Here is a 24,272-nt window from a genome sequence, read left to right as displayed (position 1 = left end):
TAAATAATGAAATTATTATTATATAAAGCTAAATTTGTTTTAATTTTATCGATGAAGTAACATGTTTGTAATAATATTACAATCGAGACACTAAATTGTAACTTCTAAACAAGTGATCCGTTTGTAATTTGATTAATAGTTGACTGATTTAGAATGTAGTTTGCCCAAAATATTATGCAGATTCGCCGACTCGGGTTAAAATGGACTAACGAGGGCACTCTGCTTTACTTAGCTCGCCTATCCTACTCCTTCCAACTACAACAGGGCAGCATAGCCAAAAGCATAAACAATAGAATCACCGAGTTTCCCAACTCAGTCCGTGTGCCAGTGACAAACATGGCTCTAAAATTCTCGTTACTTACCCGTAGATTCACTCACGTGTACCGTTTCACGAGTTTTTCTTCAAAAACCTTGTGCCTTTCTGCGGCCGGCACTAGGTTCCCCGTCAGAGAGTCCAAGGGCTGTTCCTATCCATGTGTTTCCAGGTCCAGTCATCGAGCTGTGTTTAATGAATGGGGTGCTCGCAAAACGGGAGCAGCTGGGCTGGTGGGTTTCGATTATTTACGGGTTTCAGCAGTTTCGGACGGCGGGTCCCGTGGAAGCGGTGGGTTTGGAGGCTCCGGTGATGGGAATTCTGGTGGAAAAGGTGAAGGCGCCGATGGTAGTGGAGGAGGTGGCGGTTGTTCCTTTCTTTCATGGTAGTTAACTAAAGCCCTGCCTTCTTTTTCTTTTTTCTTTTTTTTTTTAAAAGGTATAAATATCATTTCGCAATCTCCTTTTCTCTTCTTCAAATTGATGGATGTTTGGATACTATCATCTGAACTCATAAGTGCCTAAAGTCATTATTGGGTTTGCCTAAGTTTAGATACACATATAGGAGTATAAATAAAATCTGAATATTTACTTAATAAATGAACGAGAATAAATGTGTTTTTGATTTGTTTATATTGACGAACAAATTCATTTGAAATCTAGTTTATTGACTAGTTTATAAGCTCCTTTACCTAGTTATTTTTATTTTTGTTTTTACATTTTAAATATTGTTGAAGGTAATGAATTTTGGAGTTCTATTGTGGAGCTTAAGGAGCCTAAGTTTTATTTAATTGCTTTTGTTTTATTTAATTTTGTTTGTTTGTTTAGTTAACATTTTTGAACATATAAATAAATATGTTGACGAACATCAAACGGACCAAAAATGAACACATTCTAAAATAAACAAACAAACACGAACGAGATATTAAAAATTTAAACAAACACGAACCGAATATGAACACCTTGAAAAATAAACAAACAATCGTTCAAACCCAAATCATTTACCCCCTTATACAGGTACATACACAAGACTCCGGTTGCCTATGTATATGATTTAGGACACTTGGCGAGTAGATTTTATATTCTGTTATATTCTCTGTTAGATTTGAGTTCTTCAAATATTGGCTTATGCTAATTGCTTCGAGGTATGATACTCTGTCATTTATGAATAATTTTCAATGGTTTCTTAGAACATTTACTTCTTGTGAATGCCGGTCGAGCAATGTGTTTGTTATGGTGTTATGGAACCTTTTTCTGGACTAGTATGCTAAAGTATTTATTTTTGTAATGTGCTGTGCATTCCCCCCTCGAATTTGATTTGCTAAAGTTATTTAATAGGTATTTGGGTCTTCTAGCAAAACATCCTGTGTTGACAAAAGCTGTGACATCTGCACTTTTGACTCTCGTTGGCGATTTGATTTGCCAGGTACGTTTCTTCTATGTTCCATTTAGAATGTCAATGCACTATGAGTAATCTCCTCCTTCCTGGTTTTCCATCTGGTTTTCTAATTGCACTTGATTTTCTTTTCTTTTTTAACAAACAAAATGGTTGCTTTTCTTTTTTCAATCCGAAGTGCAATATTTGTCCAAAATAACGAATTATCGACAGGCAGTACGGTACTTGTGCTTTCAAAGCCTGAAATGACAATGAGGGTTTGATGATTTATAAAGATGAAATAGAATATCTATTTCTTTTTTCAATGATTCAATCTATTTCGGTTGTGTTCATATGATTTCGGTTTTGTAACAAATGACAAGTTTAACAGTTTGATAAGAGTTAAAGCCAAAAATTACAGAATTATAGCCGGCTGCAATAATCTAAAAGGATTTATCTCCTGTTTTGTTCTTCTTTCGAAACATTAAGAACACTGCAATTGGCTCATAATTGAGGATGTATGTGACCTTAAGCTAGTCCTAATGCCAAAGCTTTCCTTTTGATGTCCAGTCATGGAAGTTCAGTTGGGAACTTCGGTAGGCTCGTTTCTTTTCAGTCTCGGGTTTTATGTCGGTTTTCGAAAATTAAATAGTTCAAGTCGAAGATCTTTAGTTGGCTTTTCCTTGTTTTATTGTATTCTTTAGGGTGCGTTTTGTTCACGGAATATAAGATTATCAGTGGGAATGGGATTACCGGTGGGAATAAGATTACTGTGAATGTTGTATTTTGTGTTTGGTTGGTTTAGCAGGAATGTAAGATTACCGTGTTTGGTTAAAGGAATAAAAGATTATTGGAATGTATATTTTACCAAATTGTCCTTATTATATATATTTGTTTTTTTAACAAGTTGAATTCTAATATAATTTTACTATAATTAATTTATATATTTTCTTTAAAAATTTTAAATTCATAAAATTTATATAATTTTTTTTACAAAATTGAAAAGATAAATAGGTTTAATGAAAGAGTAAAATTTTATTTTAACCCCTGAACTTCATATAAAATTCTAATTATAGATTTTTTTTGTAAATCTAAAATAGTTTAAGGATAAATTTGTAATTTAACATTCGTATAATTTTTTTTATTCAACGACGGAATAAGGATATTTTTGAAAAAAAAAAATATTTTTAAGGGCATTTTAGTCCAAAACGCCGGCAATCCAATAATACCTAAGGAAAGGGGTAATCACATTCCCGGTAATATACCACCAAAATATCACTGTTGGTAATAAAAGATTATCGGGGGCTGGGAATGTTGGCCAACCAAACGGGGGAATGAGATTCCATTCCCCAGTAATCTCAGATTACCTGAACCAAACACCCCCTTATTGTTAAGGCATTTGTAGTTTGCTATTTTCCAGTTATAAATCTCTTGGTTTAACCATCGATTATTGTATCTTCTATTATTAATGCAATGTTAGGCATGACTTAACTTCGAAAATCTTGACTTCAGCTTGCGATTGACCGAGTGCCGTCCCTCGACTTGAAAAGGACATTTATATTTACTCTACTGGGTTTGGTGTTAGTAGGTCCTTCATTGCACTTCTGGTAAGCTTCATGATCAGTTCTGTGTGTTTAAATTGGTTATATGCTTATAGTTGTTTTGTTCACTCGCCTACTTGATTCTTCAGCGAATCTCTAGTTCTTTGTTGTGTTTTATTAATGGTTTGTTAGTTTCTGAATTCCAATCTTTGCTTGCTTTCTAAAATCCGATGTCTTCATAAGCGAACGACTTGTATCCTTGGGATTACGCATCATATGCAAAATTCTCTACTATTTATTATGTTTCTGGACTGTTCATGATGGAGCCATGCTTATTGTTATACTATACGGAGTAGAAATTTAACTAATGTCGAAAATAACAAGAATACAAGAGAATTGTGCTATGTGCGGATTTAAGGCTTAATTGACTAACTTCTAATTCTTATCCTCAATATATAATCATGCTTATTGTTATCCTTAATATCTATCTATAATTACTTTATTAAAGAGGAAACTTGCATAGCAAGAAATATACTCCAACCAGGTTTTCTAGTCTTGATTAATGTTTAATAATAGAAGTATAGTCCTGTACGGATTCAATATGTGCGGCAATGTCCATACCACTACGGATACCCTATTTTTTCTCTCTATTTTATTTCTTTCACCTAGTGAGATGCAACACGAACTTTTCGTGCCAGATCTAACAGTATTCGGGTCATAAAAATCTAATACTTATTTTAGTTTAAAATGATTTTTTTTGCACGTGAGATTATATTTCCTTTTTCTTATATACACATGGTAATTTTGCAGGTATTTAAATCTAAGTAACTTCGTTAAATTACCTGGAGCATCAGGTGCTTTCTTGCGGCTTTTGCTGGATCAGGTGAACTATCTTTCTTACTAAATCTGTAGAAAATTTCTATTAGTTCAATCAGTTTAAGAGTTTATGCTAATTTTATGCAACACATTGCAGTTTATTTTTGCTCCTATCTTTATCGGAGTTTTCTTATCGACGTTGACGGCACTGGAAGGAAGGCCGTCGCAAGTTGTACCCAAACTTCAACAGGTTATCTTAATTGATGGGCACATCTCTAACCTTAAAACATTCATGCATTGTTTATATCGATTTTCCCTACTTTGCATTCTCTCTCTCACATTCATAGAAAACTTGACCCTGTAGGAGTGGTTTTCTGCTGTTGTCGCGAATTGGCAGCTATGGATACCTTTCCAGTTTCTTAACTTTCGGTTTGTCCCACAACAGTTCCAGGTAATCTTTTTTTTTTTTAATTCATCGGAATTTATTGCTATTATCATTTTAACCTCGTTTGGATGATTTAGAATTTGTGAAGTGAGGAAGAAAAAGCTTCCTACCAGGTTATTTTATCACTAGTGTTGAATACAAACTCGATAGGGTTATTAACTCGCAACATAACGTGCATAAGGGTGTTCAAACGGTCGGTTTGGTTAACCGATCAAACTGAACTATCTAAAATTCATTAACCAAATTCTTTTTCCTTTTTAACCGTTCACCGAACCAAATTTTTTAATTGAACCGAACAAAGTTAGGTTAATTCAGTATGTTCACCGAATTAACAAAAATTTATAAATAATATATATTATATATTTAATATTTTTTGGTTAAAACTGAAGTTTAAACACTCCTAAGGCTAAGTAATATATTAAACATTTAATAATTTTGTTAATTCAGTTAATTAATTGATTTCGAACCGATAACCTAAACTTGGAAAAATCATTAACTGTTAACCAACCGAACCTAAAACTAACCGACTAATTAACTGAAAAAAAACTTTGGTTCAGTCAGTCAATTCGGTTAAAACCGAACTTTGAACACCCCTAAACGTGCAGTTTTGTATGGTCTGAGATTTTTATAACTCGATATTGACATGATTAGCCTGTTAAATATGTAGAACATAACATCAACCTACTAAAATGCTTGTATTATTTGTGGTAGCATTTAGTTCTGTGTTAGAAGAGAACTTTTTAAGCAGTTTTGATATTAAGCATAGGAGGGGTAAAACAATTAGACATCTTGACTCGAAATGCCGGATCCTATCTGAAAAGTCAATGACTTGTCCAAAATGAATTGTTTTACACCTCATATGCTCGTATCGAGATTGTTATTTTTTAAACAATACATAGGATTAATGTGCTAATTATACTGACTAATGTTAGTGGTTTCAGTACAGAAACTACGAAAAAAATTTCTCGATGTGTTCGGTTCATTCGGGTTTGTTCTCATGATATGGGATGTGTTCGGTTCATTCGGGTTTGTTCTCATGATATGGGGGTAGTATTCACATTGTCCTAAAACAACTTTGTACTCATTTTGATCTTGATGGTCCCGCGAAGCCGAATGTATTGATTTGTCATATGCTTGTTTGTTATCTTGGTTTGGGTTCTTTATTTGCTTGATTCATTCCCATAACCTATTTTCTACATTTGCTTTATGGTAAGAATTAAAAGGATGAAGTGCATCAGAAGCCACTGAACTATGTTCAAATGATTGTTTTAGTCACTAAACTTTCAAAAGTTACAAAATGATCATTAAATTTATCGAACGTTTACACTTTAGTATAATGTTGCAGTAATCATTTTTGTTATAGTTTGATCAATTTAATGATCATTTTGTAATTTTTGAAAGTTCAGTGGCCTTTGGTGCACTTGAATTAAAAACCAGAGGTGGGTAATGCTTGACAAACAACTCTTTTTTGGACGGTCTATTTCCTTTACGAGGTCTAACTGCATCGTCGATGGTTCGATACTTTTCAGGTCCTTGCTGCGAATTTCATTGCTGTAGTTTGGAATGTGATTCTCTCATTTAAAGCTCACAAAGAGATACTAACCAGGTAAATGATTGCTTGAGTTCCAAGTTCAATAATTGTATTGGTTGTGATGATAGAATGCATGCATGAGTTGGTTGATTTCATTCAGTTGTGTTATAATTTTTCAGATAATGATTTGGATTACACTCTTTTGTAATGTTTACTAAATTCAATTATCCTAGGATTGTCTTTACTTGGCAAGTTATTTCGATTCAGATATTCAGATAAAGAAAAAATTGAATTTGATTTAGTCATTACTGAGTTACGCTCGAGTAATTCAAGTTATCAAGCAAGTCTGGTTAAGCATTCTAAAGTTTGATTCGAGTAGTTTACGATCGAGGTTCTTTAATATAAATCTTATTAGTATTAAAAACCAACTCAAACTCGAGTATACTTACTTGAGTTTGAAGTTAAATATGAGAATTGAACTTAAATTTTATTAGAAGTGAACGTCTAAACAAGTTTAGTCGAGTCGAGTCGAATTTTAAGTATACATACTTGAGTTTGAAGTTAAATATGAGAATTGAACTTAAATTTTATTAGAAGTGAATGTCTAAACAAGTATAGTCGAGTTGAGTCTAATTTTAAGTATACATACTTGAGTTTGAAGTTAAATATGAGGATTGAACTTAATTTTTTAGAAGTGAATTTGTGTACGTGTATAGTCTAGTCGAATTTAATGGCTTTTAGTAGTTTGATTTTTATTTATGAACTTGATTGAATTTGAATTGAAATTCAAGTTACCAATAAAAAATCATTAAAACTAAAACATTCAGGTTAATATAATTTTTTGAATAAATTAGATTGAATGTAAAATGCTTAATGATATAAAAATAGCTTTAAAATTTTAGTGTTATATATTTAAAATAAGTTTTAGAAACTAATTTTATATCCTATATGTGTTATAAAAAATCATAATGACAAAAAAAATGTTCTTGATGTTTGGATTAAATATTCGTTTTAATATTTATTTTTTCTCCTTTTTGAAGTACTTTGGTCGTCAATGTTTTATTTAAGGTAAAAGGATTGTATGAAAACTGCTAATTAACAAATGATCAACGTTCTATAATATAAACTTTTTTTACTCTGAAAATGTAACATTGAGGGGGTTAAATGCTCTAAAAAAGAATAAGATTAAAATATTTAGAAATTTATGAATAAAAATAATCATTTAGTCAAGTATTTTTCGATATTATGTCTATAAAAAATAGATATGTTATTCAATGATAAGGTTAAGACGTTGAGATATTTAACTTTTATGTTCAAATCCCATCATGTAGTACGTAGGTCAAGATATATTTGTTTTATAATGATTTTATCTAAACATATTTTTTTTTATCTCAAGGGTGTATAATACTTTTAAAACTTGGGGGGGGGGGTTACGCTCCTAATATTTTGTATCTAGTTAGTTAAGCGTTGGAATCTAGAAATTGAATCAATTAAGGTTTTTAATTAATTTTGATATATAAATTTTAACAATATTTTGATATATTATTATCATGTGGTACATTGTAATTAGGGATGAATATGAGATTTGAATCCAACCAGTTTTCATCTAATTTGATCTAATAAGGTTGAGTCATATTTTTTAAGGATAAAGCCGAGTTCAGTTGAGTTTAGGTGAATTTTTTTTATCTAACCTAAGATAGTATAATTATCCACGTATATCTAGAAATAATTACAATAATACTCTCCTCTCTTTATATTTTCTAAATTAGATTTATAATGTATTTAATAAAAGAAATACATGAGTGTGTGTTGGATCAGGTGTGAATTTTTATTTAAAAATCATATCAGATGGATTTTTTCTAAATTTGAATCATATTTTTACTTGACAATATCGTGATATTATCAAATAATCTAAAAACAATTATTAGATTTAACAATCAACGTTAACTGAAGAAGTGAAATAATAAAATTTTGAAATATAAAAATTTAATTGGATGTAAAAAAACAAAAAAACAAAAACTAAATTGTAACATAAAGAAATTATTTGAAAAAAATATATATTTAATAATTACAAATAAAATAATTCAGAAAAGGAAATAAATAAAGAATTGCTATGCATGAAGGCCTGTTTCAGGCTTCAGCATTGATTTACACCTAAATCGTTATTCATTCGTCAACCTGGGAAATCAGAAAATACATAAACAAAATTAATTTTTTTTAAAGAAAAATAACAGTAAGGAGAGAAGGAAACGAGTTGAAGCATTCAGTGTGTTCGATCATTTTTTTTATTTCTTGAATTTCGATTTATTTGTTTGATTTCGATGTAGCCTTGCAAAAGCCCAAATCAGACGCAAGAAAGAACGAAAGAAACAGTTCGTTTTTTATTAGATTGCTGTTGGTTTTGGAGGGGCAATCAAAATTTGGATGAATTGCAGCAGATGATGATTTGTTGTTGCTCTCTGAATCTGAGAGATGCGATTCAAGCTTGTCTTCATGATTGTGATAAGCTTCTGTATGTGGCAGTCATCCTCATTTACATCCAAGTAATTCCACTTCCTCCGTGTGTATTCTAACCCTAATTTACCATTTGTCGGGTTGCTTTATGCATAATCTTTTTTTTATTGATTCAGATTGGGTGCGCCTTGACCGGATCCCTCGGCGCATTGTACAACGGTGTGTTGTTGGCCAATTTGGGCATAGCCTTTTTCGCTTTGGTCGCAATCGAGAGTGGCAGTCAAAGCTTAGGCCGAGCTTACGCCGTTTTGCTCTTTTGCGCCATTTTGCTCGACATTTCATGGTTCGTCCTCTTCGCCCACGATATTTGGAACATGTCGAAAGAGAGCAACGGCGATGGGGAAGGAGAAGGGGAGAGTCGCGGAATGTTGTTCATTTTCTCGGTAAGATTAACGCTTGCGATGGAGATAGTGGGGTGTTTCGTGAGACTATGGTTTTCTCTCTTGTGGTTTCAAATATATAGGTTTGGGGTTTCGTATGTAAGCGGTGGTGCCGATATAAGAGACCCTGATTTTGATTTGAGAAATGGATTTTTAACCCCTTCAACTCCCTCAAATGCCTTACTTAGACAGTGCCCTCAAAATGAATCCGATGAAGCTTTAGGAGGCGCCATTTATGATCCTCCTTATTACTCTTCTCTCTTTGAGGATCGTCAGCAACACAATAGAATTTTTCTTCTGGTATAGATGTAGCTCATTTGTTATTCCATACCTATTGCTTTTTGTCCTCATTTTTAATTTTCGTTTTTGCAGGATCATGATGGAATTGGTGGAAGTGGATCTGCTCCTGATGCTGAAACTTCTCTCCTAAAGCCATCACCTGTTACGACTATTCAGGTTATCGATGTAAGCATCTATCCGTTCTTTTCCTTCGACTTTCCGATTTACACTTTTTTTTTTCCTTTTAGCAATAGGTCCAGTAGCTCTTACAGACTGCTCAATTAAGAAATAAGTCACTCTGACTTTTATGTGGATTTTGATTTTGATTTTGATTTATATAGTAATATAATATGGGGGTCATTTAGTTGTTTGGCTAATGTTTATATAGGGAAGCTTTCTGCTTATTTGGTGATATTTGTTGAAATTTATTGGCATTACCTACCTTGATTGTCAACTTCAAAAAGGAACTAGATTTTGATTACCAATAATGCAAATGAAATTTCAGATTCTGGCCTATATCTGATATGATTTCACTGTTTTTTTTTCTTTTCATTTCTCTGGTAAAAGTGCTTTACTTTTCTTTTTGGCTCTATCCTACATAAGTTTAGAGTGTTGTGTTTCTGGTGATTGTGCTTCTTTTATCCTATTTGTAATGTATGGTTTATTCTTTCATTTTCTTAGGGTAAAGTACACCAGAGGTCACTGAACTAAACTAAAATGATTGTTTTGGTCATTGAACTTTTAAAAGATACAAAATGGTCATTAAGTTTTATTGAAATACAAAATGATCATTAAATTTCTTGAACTTTTGCAATTAATTATAAATTTATAATGTCGCAATGAACGTTTTATAACAATTCAAAAATCCAATGACCATTTTGTAACTTTTGAAAGTTCAGTGACCAAAATGATCATTTTAGCATAGTTCAATGACCTCTGGTGTACTTTACCATTTTTAATGGCTTATTTAATCCCTTCATCTGATCTCTATTTTGCATCAGGAGAAACCAAAAAGTAAATAAATCAATTAATAAACATCCAGTGCTCGTAACCTATCACTAGTATTTCTCCATTCCCTATTCAGGACTGAAAAAGTGAAAATGTATTATAGGAGAGATATATTGAAAAAGCTATAATTAAAGTATGTATCTCTAACCGGTTGAAAAAGTCTTCAAGTTTGGAAGGCAGTGAGTTACTTGCATGGGTTCTGCTTTTCTTGTCCGTTTTCCATGGATCTGTTGTCTACGACATTGGTGTCCTTAAACCTATTTCTTCATCAACTTGGATATGGAAGCTGTTAATAGCATTCTTCATCTCTTCATAGCATACTTAATGTGGGTTTTCTGTGCTACTTATTGGTTTATAGTTAGTATTATATTTTCCCAATTACCAGTCGATCACCCTGTTCGGTGCCTTTGCCTTCTGAACTCAACCACTACAGGAGGAGAATGCTACAAAATTGCCTCAGTGTTTGAATCTGAGCACGATATCCGTGAAAAATTGAGTTTATCATTATCACTTTGCTTAAATTTTTTTCGGCTTGGTGGGAGTGGGATTTGTACAGGTTCCTACTTTGTCATTCTTTCGGCAGGGTGTAGCTGAAGGGCTTCGAGTTAGAAAGAAAAAAGCGGCGAACGGTGTGTTGAAACCCTGTAAGAAAGAGTCGTTTATATAATTGAGATAAGTAGTGACTTGGTTATATAGAGATATGATGGTGGTAGAAGCCAAGGTTGGTCTCTTAGCTAAGAGGTGTAGAGTTGTAAATGAGATGTAACAGTCAGGATTGTGCCGTCTTTGCTGTTTTGGGCAATTTTGCTAAACATTCTTCAACTTCTTTGGAATCCAAAAACCCATTCCATTTTTATTTTTCATGTACTGAACTAATCTATCGAGTTTAAAATGAGGTTGTGGAATTGTTTATTTAATGGCGACTTGTCCTATTAACATTAATTTTGCTTTTATCACTTTCCGGATTAACCCAAAGGAAAGTAATGAAACCACGTTTGCCTAATGCAGCCGTCCATCTAATGCCATGGAGCTGGAAACTGTAATGGGAGGCGAGCCTTTAAAACTTTTAAAATTTATATAATTTAAATATTTTCTTTGTATTCTCAATTGATAATCGATTTTCATCTCTTAAAATTTTAATAATTTATCTCCTCTTAAAATTTTAGAATTTGTCTTCCTAGCATATTTTCATGCCTTTGTTCTTGGCAACCGGATCTATCAAACTTGAAACAGTCTGTTTGTATTTTGCTAAATTTAGAATTTAAAAGTGTTCAATCGATTAATTTGATCAATAGTCAAACCTTTGAAAAGATCAGATCATAAGAATAATTTTATATATTAAATTATTAAAGCATTCTCATTTATTTGTTATATTTTTTATTTTTAACAAAAAAATAAAGATTTTAACTGTGTATACTACTTTTTAACATCAGTATTAAATATTTTAAATCAACAAAATAAATTTTTTTAAAATTATAAACATACTTCAGCTGGATAATAATGCATAGGTCGGGTTCTGTATTACTTTTAAACTAAAATAACATGCGTAATTTTCAACTTTTCATATCGAAAGTGTTTCTCAAATCTTTTGAAAAGTCTAAAGCAATCATTTTATTTGTAAATATTTTGACAATAATGTTTAATATTTAAATTTAAAAATTATAAATTATTAAATTTGAATGAATTAGATAATTCATTATATTTTATTTATTATATAATTTGAAATTTTAACTATATTAACATATTTAAAATTATATCCAGAACTAAAAAATCATATTAATTAATTTAATAAAATAATATTTCGAATAAATAACATATCACAATATATGTATAAAAATAATATCAATGAATCTAGACATAACATAAATTAATATATTTTAAATTTTACAACATAATATCAAACAAAAAAAAAGTTATCTTTTTTAAAATATTTTTTTTACAATAATCCTAAACATTTAAATTTTAAATCAAACTTTTTAAGAATATTTTTTAAAAAATAATATTTTTCTCAAAATAATTCAAAACTAACCCTAGGTAGACCTGTAAATGAACTGAACGTTCAACGAACTGTTCATGAACCGTGCGGCGGGAAGTTCGTTTATGTGCGTTTATTTATTAAATGAACGAAAATGAACAAGATTTTGTGTTCGTTTAATTAAATGAACGAACATGAACATAGGTCTCGTTCGTTCATTTACGTCAGTGAACATTCGGTTATGTTCGTTTATGTTCATTCATTTATGTTTAACCCAATCTTCTTAAATCAATTTTGGTTACCAATTTGTAAGTATCTTAAAAATATTAATTAATCTGATATTCTGATGACTAATTTTATAATTAACCCAATTTTATTTGGAGATTAAATCTAATATGTTAACCTGTGAGGCACCTCGCACCTATATTCATTCTCCTTTTTTTCCCCAAACCCTAGTATTCACTAGTGAGTGGAGACAATCGTTGAAAGTTTCAAAACAAGTTATATTATAGTGCAATATGAAGTTGTATAGGTATGTTTTCATCTCTTTCTCTGTTTTATTTGGCTTATTAGTTTATATGTAAAGTTATTGCGAGTATCTTCCCATCTAAAACTCAAGAAAACATCATACTGATTTCTAGAAATAGATGGGAAGATAAAGGTAACAATCGAAAGTATATGAGCATCAATAAAGAGAAAAATATATAGAATTTGCCAGAAAACAAAACAAAGGTTTTTATGCAATTTCTGCAAAAGAGTGTAATAGCGGAAGTAATAGGTTTCTAGGAAGAACCCATTAATAAGTAGAAAATACACTTTGACAATTAACTTTTGTTTTCACAATTCTTGTGTGGCTTTTAGTTGGAGTAGACTTTAGGTACGTTAAAATTTTGAATGGTGGTTTAACAATAATATCAGTTACGATATGTAGCATCGAAGGGATTTCGGATCTATGTTATTGCCTTGTAGTCCAATTTGTACCGTTCGAAATCTTCATGCTGTTAAATTTTCTACTCTGTCAACGGAAAGAACCATTATTACAAATCTCACTAAAGTCTGACATTGATGTCACAAAACTTTTAGCCGGTGAATTTATTAGAATAACGTAATGGAAATTGATTGTTCATATGTAATCATGGACCACTAAGATAAATGTTATATCGTTAAATTAAAGTCGTGTGAATAATTTAATATCTTTAAAAGATCGATCGGAATATTTGATATCTTCAAACATTTCATCACTGCTAATCAGCTCTTTCGCTATTTATCACTGTAGATTTGGTTGATTTGCATTGTCGACTATTTTTCATGAAAGAACAATGGAAGGTAGGGTCTCCAACGTTTATATTCGTTTATGGTTGTATTCATTTATGTTCGTGTTCGTTTATGTTTGTGTTCGTTTATTTTCATTTATTTATTAAATGAACGAACATGAACAAGTTATATTCCTTAATAAACGAACATGAACAAAAAAAAATTTGTTTGTTTATATTCGTTTATTTATTAAATGAATGAACATGAACATACCTCCGTTCGTGTGCGTTCGGTTCGTTTACAGGCCTAACCCTAGTTCTAAATCTATGGCTATTTAGCACTATGTGTGAAACTCATATTCAGACATGAATAAAAAAGGTCATCCAAATCCCTCTAAACATATAGAAAAACTTGGAACAAGTTGACCATATCCATACCCAAAGCACTCACATCCGGGTGTGTAGGTTCAACATTCCCGGTTCATAGCAACCAAAAGAACATATGTATACGACATCCATACTAAATGCTGCTTTCGAACCCCAGTATCGCTGAGAAATAAACTCGATAATATAGCAATAAGAAAAATACAATATGTCACTCAAATTAATGCTGTCTCTTACTATTCATATAGGTTTTCAAATGCAGAAATTCGAAAAATCATGGCACGGGACCAATTCATTTTTTACCATAATCAGTTCAGCTCAACCGAACAAACATAATCGTACCTCAATCCATCTATAAAAACCGCAACATGAAGAATACTCCCATATGAAAAAAAAAATTCAGGAGGCTACCTCAGATATTGCTTGAAATCCTTCACTACTAGCTCGAAAAGGCCACATTCTACATCTCTTCATTAACTAGGAATGAACTGATACGTGTTCTAATGATAGATTTGTTATGGAGTCAACATCCTCTAATCGTTGTCTGAATCTTCTATCTGGTTTCCTCAAAGTTCGTCATGTTCCCGAGGTTGTTCTTTGTTCAACAAATCTAGTTTATCTTGCAGCTCCTATCACAATTAAAATTTACCAAACCGATTAGATTATGTCGAAGCAGTAGAGAAGAGAATTGCATCACCGAATTCATTACAGTTACTGGTTATTACCTTCAGCTTATCTTTGAGGCAAAGAGCTGGGGTGGACAATATAGCTACATATCTGCCATGACAAACTAAATTTTAGGAGAACAACACGTGCACACATGCATGGACGCACAACACACATGGAAAGGGAGAGAATCTTACTCGCAACGGCTTGGTTCATCAACATCGGTGATCTCGTTTTTCAAGCCGCATCTTAATTTCACCTGAAAGGAAGACATTTTATAGAGAACAATTACAACAATTTGATAGTCAACATCAGTATTCATTCTCGTCTTACTTTTGCCTACATCTCACTCGTGTAATAGTCCAAAATAAAATTGGAAAATAAAACCATATCAAAATTTAACAGCCCTGATCATTGGAAAAATATATGCAGACAAGGGTTATTTGAGCGACAACAAATCAGAACATGGAAAAACCATGTAACGGGACAGTACCTTCATGCTTCGATCTGGGCCATTCCAACACTTATCTCCATTTGAAAACACCATCATCTTGTTTCCGTCCTCAAATTTGTCCCAACGTCTAGTATAACCCAACAAAAAAAAACCACAGAAGTACAGTGAATATGAAACTTGCAAATGTTCAGTTGAAGAGAATTATGAAGGTATCCTACACGCATTCATCCATGCACACATGTTTGACATAGGTGGTTTCATTTATTTTTCCAGAGTTTTTTCCTATATTTAGAGAGTTGGAGCTCAAAACGTGTGATTTCACATATGAGCAGCGCAAGGGAACTGCAAGGCATGTACAATAAACATGCACAAATAAGATATCACCATACTAGCTACAACCTGGAAAACTACAGTTCCAAACAGATCCCAATATATCCTAGGAATTCAAAGCAGCAGGTGAGTAAATAGATCAATAGTTCTCCAAACAATGATTGATTAGAAAGCTAAGAGATTCAGCTCTAGCATTGACTTCCCATGGTAACAATAAAAGGTTTGATAATCTCACAGTTGAGAAAAAGCAAATAGATTTCATATGGTACATTCTATCCCTTCTCATCCCAAATGACACCTTAACTTTCCACTATATAAAAACAATGTTTCTATCAAGAAATTGTTTTCCATAGTCTAGACGGAAAAATTTTAAACTCCACAAGCAAGATTAAGAAATTGCATTTATTAATTAATTAGTTATTTTTTTAATATTAATAAATATACCTTATACCACACTTGTCAACCCTTTAACCCTATAATGGAGTCAAAAATGTATGAGATATTTTTCTTTATATCAATTAGAGAACAAAATGATTGCAAGAAACCTACCCTAAATTGGTTTTTGAGTAGCCCTCCTCTTGAGAAGCTTGCTTGTATGGGCAAACTTTGTAAACATACCTGAAGCCAAAGGTCTCAGTCATTAAAAGTGAAATAAATGGAAATTATTATTATAGCAATAATTTTGTTTGACAATCTATGCAACAGAGTATGTACTGCAACAGGTTCTTAACTTGTTTTGCTTGATCTCAAAACAACGATCATAAAACGCATAGAACTCCTCCTTGGGTCCTGTAATATTAAACACAATTTCAGTTTATTGAAGCCAAAGCAATACAATTCTTTTTCACCGCTTAAGTCACTAAAAGAGTTTACTACATACCAAAATCATGTTTGAGCTTTTGTGTCAAACTTGATATCCTAGATTGTATTTTAGACAACTTGGCACTGGCTGCATCATATTCCTTGCGTATATGAGCTGCATCTGAACAAGTCAAACATAAAAGGTTGCTCATTTCCATATGCTCACTTAAATTTTAAGTAGTAAACAACGGTGGGAGTTCAGCATATACCTGATATATTCACTGGAGTTTTGAATACATTAACAGCATCAAGAACATTCCTAAACGTTCTTTGTATCTTCTCCAACCAAGACTGGTTATTTGAGGAGCTTGTTTCTAACAACATATTTAAGAATAAGCTTAGTGATTGCATTATCCCGGCTTAAAATGAAATATCAACCAGAAAAGAATTGCACACCTGACAAGTAAGATTCATCATCTGTGTCATATTTGTACGAGGTTGAGTCATCATGATTCTCCTCTTCATAACCTTCATCCGGTTCATCATCTACATCATCTATACTATCATCATACTTTCCAGTTTCCTCCTCCTCACTATCAGAAGCATAGCTGTCATATTCTTCCTCATCATGTTCGTCCTTATGAGTTTCTTCATGGCTTTCATCAGTATCATGTTTTGTTCCCCCTTGATTCTCAGTACTTTCCCCAGTCCAACGGGAAGTAATACGACGACCTAACTCTTCCCTCGACAATGCCTCTGTAATTTCAGATGCATCACTCTCCTGCAGACACCAGAGAGCAATTACGTCGATGACGAAAGATAGAGTACCTCAGAAACTTGTCAAGTTCGTGCATGCGCAGAGTATTGAGAAACTCTTTGTACGGCTGCTTATTCTAAAAACTATACACTGGTGAAGTAAAATGTACCGAAGTAAAAGCCCTAAAAGAAAACTGTACTTCATAATTCACATATATTGAAAACAGAAAAAAAAAATGTTACCCATGCTTATTTTCATCCTTTCATTCTCAATCTCAGACCCTTTCTTAGCCCTACAACAGAAAATTACAGAAGCTTCTACTTGTATGAAGTAGTATAGAATCTAGAACATAACCAAACATATTAGCTGATACAGTGGATCTTGAATCAACCTGCTTCTACATCAACTCTATCATAGAGACAATTCAAAGAAACAAGTTTTGCAGCAGTGCAGGATAACATGTTCACAATTAAAACCAAAATGTCAGCTAACAATTTACTATATACCTCCTTCTGAAACCATAATTAATGATTTCATCTTTCTTTGTCCTTTGTGAGTTATTTCTGAGACCACTAATCTCCTGCTTCTAATACAATTTTTGTTTATTATTTTAAATAGCGCAACCATGACCCTTGGGTAAGTAGATAAACTATTCAATAGAACTTTTCCAACAACATGCTTCAATTTCTTATTTCTGGAAAGCAACTTAACGAGGCTTATCCCTCAAGACCAATCTGACAACAATTTCTTAAATAGATTACAGCATAATATCCCTATAAGCTTTTGACAAAAAAGGAAAGCTGAGTAGTAGAGTAAATTACTGTTTTCTTGTCTTCACCAGGTGGTATTTTGCATCCGGCATCTTCATCAACTTCAGGTGACACCACAGAATCATCATTGTGTCTTGGTGAAGAAGACTCATGCTTATTTTCTAACACATGCTACAAAACAAAGCAAGAACATGCCATTGTCTAAGATAGAACTTGAAAAGACAAGCATTCCGGAGGTTATATGTGAAAGAAATGACCATTATAATATACCTCCTCTCCCTTATTAAGAGGAACTCCTTCGTTTTTGGAAATATCACTGTTTTCAACTTTGTTTGATGGATCACCCTCATTAACATCTACTTTAGGGTCCTGCCAAAGGTCAATAATGACAAAAACAATAAAAAAAACAAACAGAAGTAATAAAATGTGCACTCATGTAAAGATAATTCAAGAGAAAATTAAAAAAAACAACCTAACCAACCTCATTTACAGAAGAATCCTCAATGTTACCAATTTTATCATCATCTGTACTTTCTTCGTGTTTGTCTTCACTGCTAGCTTCTTGCTCAACTTTCTCATTTTCCACCTTTCCTTCCTCCTCAGCTTTCCCATTTTCTCTTAAAGCTTCCTCAGCTTTTCTTTTCTCATTTTCTTCCTTCTCTTTTTGCAACCTTTCTTTCTCCTCTGCCTTCTCTATTTGTTCTTTTTGTTCTATACAAGGTAAGCAAATCAATTATGTTGCAATAAGCTCAAATATTAACAGGTATAACGAAAAAGTAGGTACAATTTGTCGACCCTTAGGTAAAGTTTTAACAGAACATGGATGAAAACTTGATTATTTGAACCCTCGACATTGCATAAAATGCAGGTGCAATTTGAAAAAATATAAAACTTTAATGCATAGTTTTAATTGTAATGTTTGTTTGATATATAAAGCCTGCAACTAAGCTCTGTAAAAGCACTAGATGGGTTTATGAAAAAAGAAAAACACAATTTCTTTATGGATTGTCCTTGAAATGGTCTGGAAAAGGAATAATATAAGATGTTTTAGTCAGAACAAATAATATCATGTTGTCAGACAATAGAAAATGTTGACTGCTTCTAGCTACTTCACATTTTCAATACCTTTTAACTTGAATTATTCAATTGTTTAGCACCCTAATGAATAATCCGTCACAACAAAGAAGGTAAAATCTTTGAAATTTTATTTTTGATGCATTAGTAGTAAGAGTAAATGCTGATTTACTTTATTAGAATTGAGAGCAATTTATAAATACACCTTATAAAATCATAAACACCATATTAAGGCCATACAAAATTTGGGATTTAGTATTGTGATGATATTTTCTATTTACACATGAGATTATTTACTTAATAGACAGATGAGAAAAACAATGAAACGAAACACTTCAACAACATTCTTCACAATGAGCTTCGGGGACAAAATGTTGTTTCAGGTAAACGTATGTCATGCCACATATGAAAGAACTTACCTTCTTCACATAACATTTTAGCGTCATTGGTCATGAAAAAACTCACATCATAAACAACCACAATAGAAAAACAAACAAAACACTTCAACAACATACACATGGAATCGAAATCAGACTTAAGTACAAGATTGTCACATCCACAATGATAACACGACAAGTAGGAAGGAATCTTCAGAAGAAAATGTTACCTTTAAGCTGTTCAACAATGTCCTTCAATGATTTCTCCTCGTTTTTAAGCTTTGCTAGTTCTGCTTCATCTTTAGCTATACCTACTTTAGCCACTTCAATTTCCTGCTCTCTCAACGTAATCCCCTCCTTATAAGTACTGATTTTTTTCATCAGCCTGTCTCTAGCCACTTTACCAGCCTCCCAACACGTATTGGGGCACTTCACTTTACCATCATACTCATCACTCCCATCACAACAATCTGAAGATAAAGTGCAGTGAATAAAAAGCAATTCAAAGGGGACATACAAAAAAAGAGTTCGTTATTGCAAATAAATAACATCAGCCAATTTCTACTAATGAAGTGAACTTACCGCAAATGCCATCATTGACTCTAGAGGAAAAAAAGAATTGCGAAACATGTCCAGCATTTTGGCAGTAGAATTTTGCAGCCGGGCAGGCGGATGTACCTATGAGAGAGAGAAAATGAAGGTTAAATAAGGAAGATGGCTTATACCCTGTTGAACCCATTAAATCAAAAGGGGGGAAACCAGGTTCATCTGTGCCGTCAGGACAATCGCAGAAATCATCATTGAGCTGAGATTTGGAGAATTTCCCGGATCCGTCTTTGCATTTAATGATATCCGATGATGATTTGTAGTAATTCAAATCTGGGTATCATTCATATCAGCAATTATCAGCATAAGTAAGCGATACAAGGAGAAATTCATTGGAAGATCGTTAAAAAAAACGGAGAGATTGTTAAAGACCTTGAGGAGAAATTCCATGGAAAGGGTGCTTAGGAGCATAGGAAGATGATGATCTAAGAAATGAAGCTAAGAAAAATACAAGGAGAATGAAAATGTAATATGATTTCATCTTTCTAATGCAAAAAACCTCAATCAAAAGCTTTCACAAAGCCAGTCGGAGAAATATACTAGTCGTCTTCAACAGCTTCCAACTAGGGATATGTCACGGGGCTTTGTCAGGGCTTAAAATGTGAAAGACGTGATTTTCGGGAAGGAAACGACATCGTTTGGTAAGAATCTAATATCACTCGAATAATTAATCTAATATAATTATAATTTTGTTTTAAATATTTTATTTTGTTTTAACTTTATGGCTGATAATTTGAATATTGTATAAATAAAATATTTACCGCTCAAGATTAAATATATTTAATTACAAGCAGTATAAATCTAAAATTATGAATTCATTATGTTAATACTTATTTAGGGATGAATTTGATATATATTGTTAGAATTGAGCGATCTAAGTTCTTTTTAATCAGGTTAAAAATTCATTTTGAATGGAGGTTACAATGAGATTTGTGGGTGCGGTTTATTTCTATAAGGGTGACCACTCGATTTAACTTGAAAATTTTAATTTTTTTTATTTAGAGTTAATACGAATTTCAATTTTGGTTTTTGAATTCGAATTTACCTATTCAAAAAAATCAAATTTGCCTGTTTTATAATTTAATATTTGAATTCTTTATTTCTTTTTTTTTCATTTTAAGTCTAATTTTGATTGATACTTACGTAGCTTTAAATCTTTTTTTTGAAAATCAGTTTCTTATTTTTTTTCAATTTATTCCTTATTTCTTCAATTACTCTCTCATTTTAAATCTATTTTTGATTAAATTTAAATAACATACTCCATTAATATTATCGGATACCTATGTAGCTTCAATTTTTATTATTAACAATAAATTTATCCTTTTTGACACTTTAGTTATATTTCATTTAATTTAGTCATTTGATTGGCATTCTTTTTGTAAATTTTTTTTCTTATCATTATTTCTTTTGACTCTTTTATACTCTTCTCAATAAATTGTCTTAAAAAAACTCTTTTTAAAAACAACATTATAAATATTTTATAATTTTAGATGTAATTTGATTTATTAAATAATATTACCAATTTACTATTAAATTTAAAGAAAAACTCAAAACTGGATTTCAAAAAAATCAAATGAAATTTTAGTTATAAAATAACACTCGTGAACTTAATTATCTCAAAAAAATAGACTCAATTTGATTGAATACTCATCTATACATTTCTTTGGAATTTGAACTTGATAAAATATCAAGGCATTGGTGTCTGTCGTTCATGTATGCATGCCTACTCATAGTCAGGGGCGGGCCTAGCAATTTATTATAGTGGGAGTTAAAATAATTTTCATTTTCTATAAATACAGTTGCCTGGTAAATTTTTCTTTCTTTGTTTTTTAAAAAAATATTTTTTTAATATTTATTAATACTTAAAAAAATAATTGGTTGTGGTCAAGGCTCCTCTTGGCCCCATAAAGGTCCGTCTCTGCTCATGGTTGAACAAGTTCTAGGGAGACCATGCTTTTCTAACCGACCTCTTGTTAGTTTGTGTAGAAACTTTCATTCATGTTGAAAATTTGACCCGTCATTTGAGATAAAATTTATATTCGATCTGACATAAATATAAATATAAATATTTCAATCATTAAGATAATTTTATATATTTATTTTGATAAAAGAATAATTTAAATATTTAGATGAAAAATATATATTTTACCTACTTATCTATTATATAAACCTTTTATAAATAAATATAAAATGCTTTGCAAATGATGCTATTTTTAAAAGCAATATAAGAGATAGGCCCAAACCCAAACAACAAGATATTAGGATTCTTTAGGGTTTTTGTCCATGGAGTTTTCCACTCTATATAAACCCTCATATCCCGTGCATCGTTTGGAGGCAATGGCTTGAGGAAGCTGCCGATTTAGTTTTTTTCTCGTGTTATTTTTTTATTTAAATCACAAAAATTTCTGTGTTTGATTCAATTCTGTGTAGCAAAGGCCTATAGTAATTGCAGTCCTTTGATATTTGTAAACAGGAATGGATCAGGGGATCTATCGTTAGGTCAAAGAAAAGGTTCGCTGTACCTGTATACGCAGCTTTCCTATGTGTATACTCTCCCTTTAGCTCTGATTATTCTTTTTCTTCTGGGATTTATCGGTGACATGGTAGATACATTCCTTCTTTATTCTTTGATTTTTTAAGAGAAATGGAGGAAAATAGATTAGAGGATGATGAAAACAATCAGACGGATTCCCATTGATTTATTCCATGAGAACAGTACCAGCTACTTCTGACTCTTTAGCCTTTTCCTCCCTTTTTTTATTGAAAAAATTAGGTTTTTTAAATAGATGTAAATTTAGATGCATGTGATGTGAGAAAATATTTGCTACTCTTGATGGTATGTATTTCCATCTGATGATTATTTCCACCAAGATCTCTGAGGCTCTTTTGATTTTCTCCGCAAAATCTTTCTAAAGTAAATTTAGTTTCTCGATTCAGATTCGAACAATTTTCAAAAAAATTTTGAAAGAGGATGATGAAAACAATCAGACGGATTCCCATTGATTATCCCATGAGAACATCACCAGCTATTTCTGACTCTTGACTATTTTCGCCTTTTTTAGAAAAATATTAATTAAATTGAAAAAACCTGTGATGTGATGAAATATTTGCTACTCTTGCTGGTCTAAGAAGTGCCCAAGTATTTTGATTTGGACCCGAGAATTTTTTGTACAATGCCTCGAGTCTACTTTTCCTCGGTTGTTGAGTGGAATTTAACCTAAGGGTTTCACATAATTTCTGTTGCATATCAGAAGATGATTTTCTTATACGTTAAAAAGGAACAAGAGGGAGAGACTACGTTAGATAATTTTTCGAGTCGAGGGTGAATTTGAATATGGTTCTGAGTTTTTTGGTTATATGATGTTGTGTTTTGGTCGAAGTTCATTAATTAAAAAGTAATGGAAAATCCTTGACACACATGCACGTGTGTGAGATGAACAGGAAAGTGTATACACATTCTCGTACAAATGTATCACTGGCAAAAGAAACTAATATATGAACTTCAAAAACTTAATACAATCTCCTTTCTTTGATTGTTTTAGCTTTTTCTGTAGCGATCAAAACCCTATATTGCAAAATATAATAAAACTAATTAACACTAAATGATAATGTACTTGAAAGTGTAATGCTTATAATATATAATGGATTTGTTGATTACTCGAAACATTTTTGTGAGAAGCAATTCTATTATTTCTTAATCAATTCAATGTATTATTTTTTAATTTCAATATTATTTTAATTGTTTTGAGAAGTTTTCTATAGTTAGCTGTGGTTGATTAAACGTTTAGCTAGAAGTACATGTATGTGTAATTTATTTGTGACAAGGATTGCATGACTAGTAGCTGGAGAAAAAGGGCAGACCCAAGGAATAATGATAAACGAGTGGGTTTTCTTCTCCACCTTCCATTCTTATATTTGGAGGGATGGAATGAGATGGTCTAAAATAGATTCAAATCTGCCCTTAACTCGGAGAACTATCTAAGTGTAGTCTCTCCCTCCTTTGTTCCTTTTTAACCAATGTATTGGAAAACCATCTTCTGATAAATGTGTGTGGTTACAACAGGAATTGTACGAAACTCTTAGAACTATTTAACACCTGCAAACAGTAAACTCAAGTTATTGTATCGAAAATTCTCAGATCTTGGGGAAATGATCACGTACGATAGATGTAATATATGGTTAAAAAAAGATATTATCGGTTTTGTTATTATTTAAATAAGAAAATCGGTAAAAAATTATCGAAAACATTATTATTTTTACCAGTTTTGTTATTATTGAGTACTTTACCGAGTTTGGTAATATATCCGGTAGAAAAATAATGTTTTAGATAACGTTTTATCATATATATATTATCAAGTTCGGTAAAATGACTAATAATAATAAAATTGATAGAAATAATAATATTTTAAGTAATTTTTTTTTTGGTTTTGTTAACAAAACCGATAGCACTTCTTGCATTGGAATCACTAAAAATATATTTTTGTTGAAAAGTAGAATGACATGCTTAAGAAATAAACTAGCCCATCAAAATCTTGTGTACATGGGTCCGTCTAGATTTGTAAGATAAGATTTTAGAACTGGGAGTAGAACAAAAAAAAAAAAGGGGAAATAGATATAAATTAGA

The 24,272-nt window shown here is 31.9% G+C and overlaps 3 protein-coding genes and 3 non-coding genes across 9 annotated transcripts; 5 read left to right on the top strand and 1 right to left on the bottom strand.

The window, feature by feature from the left end:
- Positions 1-240: 240 nt before the first annotated feature.
- LOC120170474 (protein sym-1-like) lies at positions 241-6,287 on the top strand. The gene is made up of 8 exons (XM_039178422.1): positions 241-698; positions 1,651-1,738; positions 3,200-3,294; positions 4,039-4,111; positions 4,202-4,294; positions 4,409-4,495; positions 6,019-6,139; positions 6,198-6,287. Exons 1-7 carry the CDS (start codon positions 337-339, stop codon positions 6,097-6,099), a joined length of 879 nt encoding a protein of 292 aa, XP_039034353.1. The 5' UTR covers positions 241-336; the 3' UTR covers positions 6,100-6,139; positions 6,198-6,287.
- A 1,894-nt stretch (positions 6,288-8,181) lies between these two features.
- On the top strand, positions 8,182-10,813 carry LOC120170475. Of its 2 annotated transcripts, XM_039178424.1 has the most exons (4): positions 8,184-8,563; positions 8,651-9,214; positions 9,287-9,379; positions 10,635-10,813. In XM_039178424.1, exons 1-4 carry the CDS (start codon positions 8,459-8,461, stop codon positions 10,695-10,697), a joined length of 825 nt encoding a protein of 274 aa, XP_039034355.1. In that variant the 5' UTR covers positions 8,184-8,458; the 3' UTR covers positions 10,698-10,813. The 2 variants fall into 2 exon arrangements, with proteins under 2 accessions (XP_039034354.1, XP_039034355.1); XM_039178423.1 differs by lacking the exon at positions 10,635-10,813 and having other exon boundaries at positions 8,182-8,563; positions 9,287-9,575.
- A 3,265-nt stretch (positions 10,814-14,078) lies between these two features.
- On the bottom strand, positions 14,079-20,163 carry LOC120170472 (glucosidase 2 subunit beta-like). 3 transcript variants are annotated; one of them, XM_039178417.1, is made up of 16 exons: positions 20,021-20,163; positions 19,802-19,921; positions 19,625-19,720; positions 19,273-19,512; positions 18,073-18,302; positions 17,862-17,963; positions 17,643-17,762; positions 16,521-16,845; positions 16,334-16,438; positions 16,144-16,245; positions 15,995-16,052; positions 15,813-15,881; positions 14,973-15,060; positions 14,677-14,738; positions 14,539-14,590; positions 14,079-14,442 (listed from the first exon to the last, which is right to left on the bottom strand). In XM_039178417.1, the coding sequence occupies exons 1-16, from the start codon at positions 20,127-20,129 to the stop codon at positions 14,380-14,382; spliced, it is 1,941 nt and encodes a 646-aa protein (XP_039034348.1). In that variant the 5' UTR covers positions 20,130-20,163; the 3' UTR covers positions 14,079-14,379. The 3 variants fall into 3 exon arrangements, with proteins under 3 accessions (XP_039034348.1, XP_039034351.1, XP_039034349.1); XM_039178420.1 differs by having other exon boundaries at positions 16,521-16,842; XM_039178418.1 differs by having other exon boundaries at positions 17,862-17,960.
- A 2,145-nt stretch (positions 20,164-22,308) lies between these two features.
- LOC120170492 lies at positions 22,309-22,385 on the top strand. Its single transcript, XR_005520766.1, has one exon. It is a non-coding gene; the product is annotated as a small nucleolar RNA R12 (small nucleolar RNA).
- Positions 22,386-22,447: 62 nt separating this feature from the next.
- Positions 22,448-22,531, top strand: LOC120170491. The gene has a single exon (XR_005520765.1). It is a non-coding gene; the product is annotated as a small nucleolar RNA SNORD24 (small nucleolar RNA).
- Positions 22,532-22,613: 82 nt separating this feature from the next.
- Positions 22,614-22,689, top strand: LOC120170493. Its single transcript, XR_005520767.1, has one exon. It is a non-coding gene; the product is annotated as a small nucleolar RNA R12 (small nucleolar RNA).
- Positions 22,690-24,272: the final 1,583 nt, after the last annotated feature.

This window comes from Hibiscus syriacus, unplaced genomic scaffold, assembly GCF_006381635.1.
Source record: "Hibiscus syriacus cultivar Baekdansim isolate YM2019G1 unplaced genomic scaffold, ASM638163v2 tig00111779_pilon, whole genome shotgun sequence".
Classification (NCBI taxonomy): Eukaryota; Viridiplantae; Streptophyta; class Magnoliopsida; order Malvales; family Malvaceae; genus Hibiscus; species Hibiscus syriacus.
The sequence above is the reverse complement of the archived record's forward strand: the minus strand, read 5'-3'. Positions and strand labels throughout refer to the sequence as shown.

Coding starts and splice junctions, on each gene's coding strand:
- LOC120170474 (XM_039178422.1), top strand. CDS start 337: ATGGCTCTAAAATTCTCGTTACTTACCCGTAGATTCACTCACGTGTAC. Junction 4,112..4,201: donor TGCGGCTTTTGCTGGATCAG/GTGAACTATCTT, acceptor AACACATTGCAG/TTTATTTTTGCTCCTATCTT. Junction 4,295..4,408: donor TTGTACCCAAACTTCAACAG/GTTATCTTAATT, acceptor TTGACCCTGTAG/GAGTGGTTTTCTGCTGTTGT.
- LOC120170475 (XM_039178423.1), top strand. CDS start 8,459: ATGATGATTTGTTGTTGCTCTCTGAATCTGAGAGATGCGATTCAAGCT. Junction 8,564..8,650: donor TCATCCTCATTTACATCCAA/GTAATTCCACTT, acceptor TTATTGATTCAG/ATTGGGTGCGCCTTGACCGG. Junction 9,215..9,286: donor ACAATAGAATTTTTCTTCTG/GTATAGATGTAG, acceptor TCGTTTTTGCAG/GATCATGATGGAATTGGTGG.
- LOC120170472 (XM_039178417.1), bottom strand. CDS start 20,129: ATGAAATCATATTACATTTTCATTCTCCTTGTATTTTTCTTAGCTTCA. Junction 18,303..19,272: donor CATTGTTGAACAGCTTAAAG/GTAACATTTTCT, acceptor TACCTTGTATAG/AACAAAAAGAACAAATAGAG. Junction 17,964..18,072: donor AGGATTCTTCTGTAAATGAG/GTTGGTTAGGTT, acceptor ATTGACCTTTGG/CAGGACCCTAAAGTAGATGT.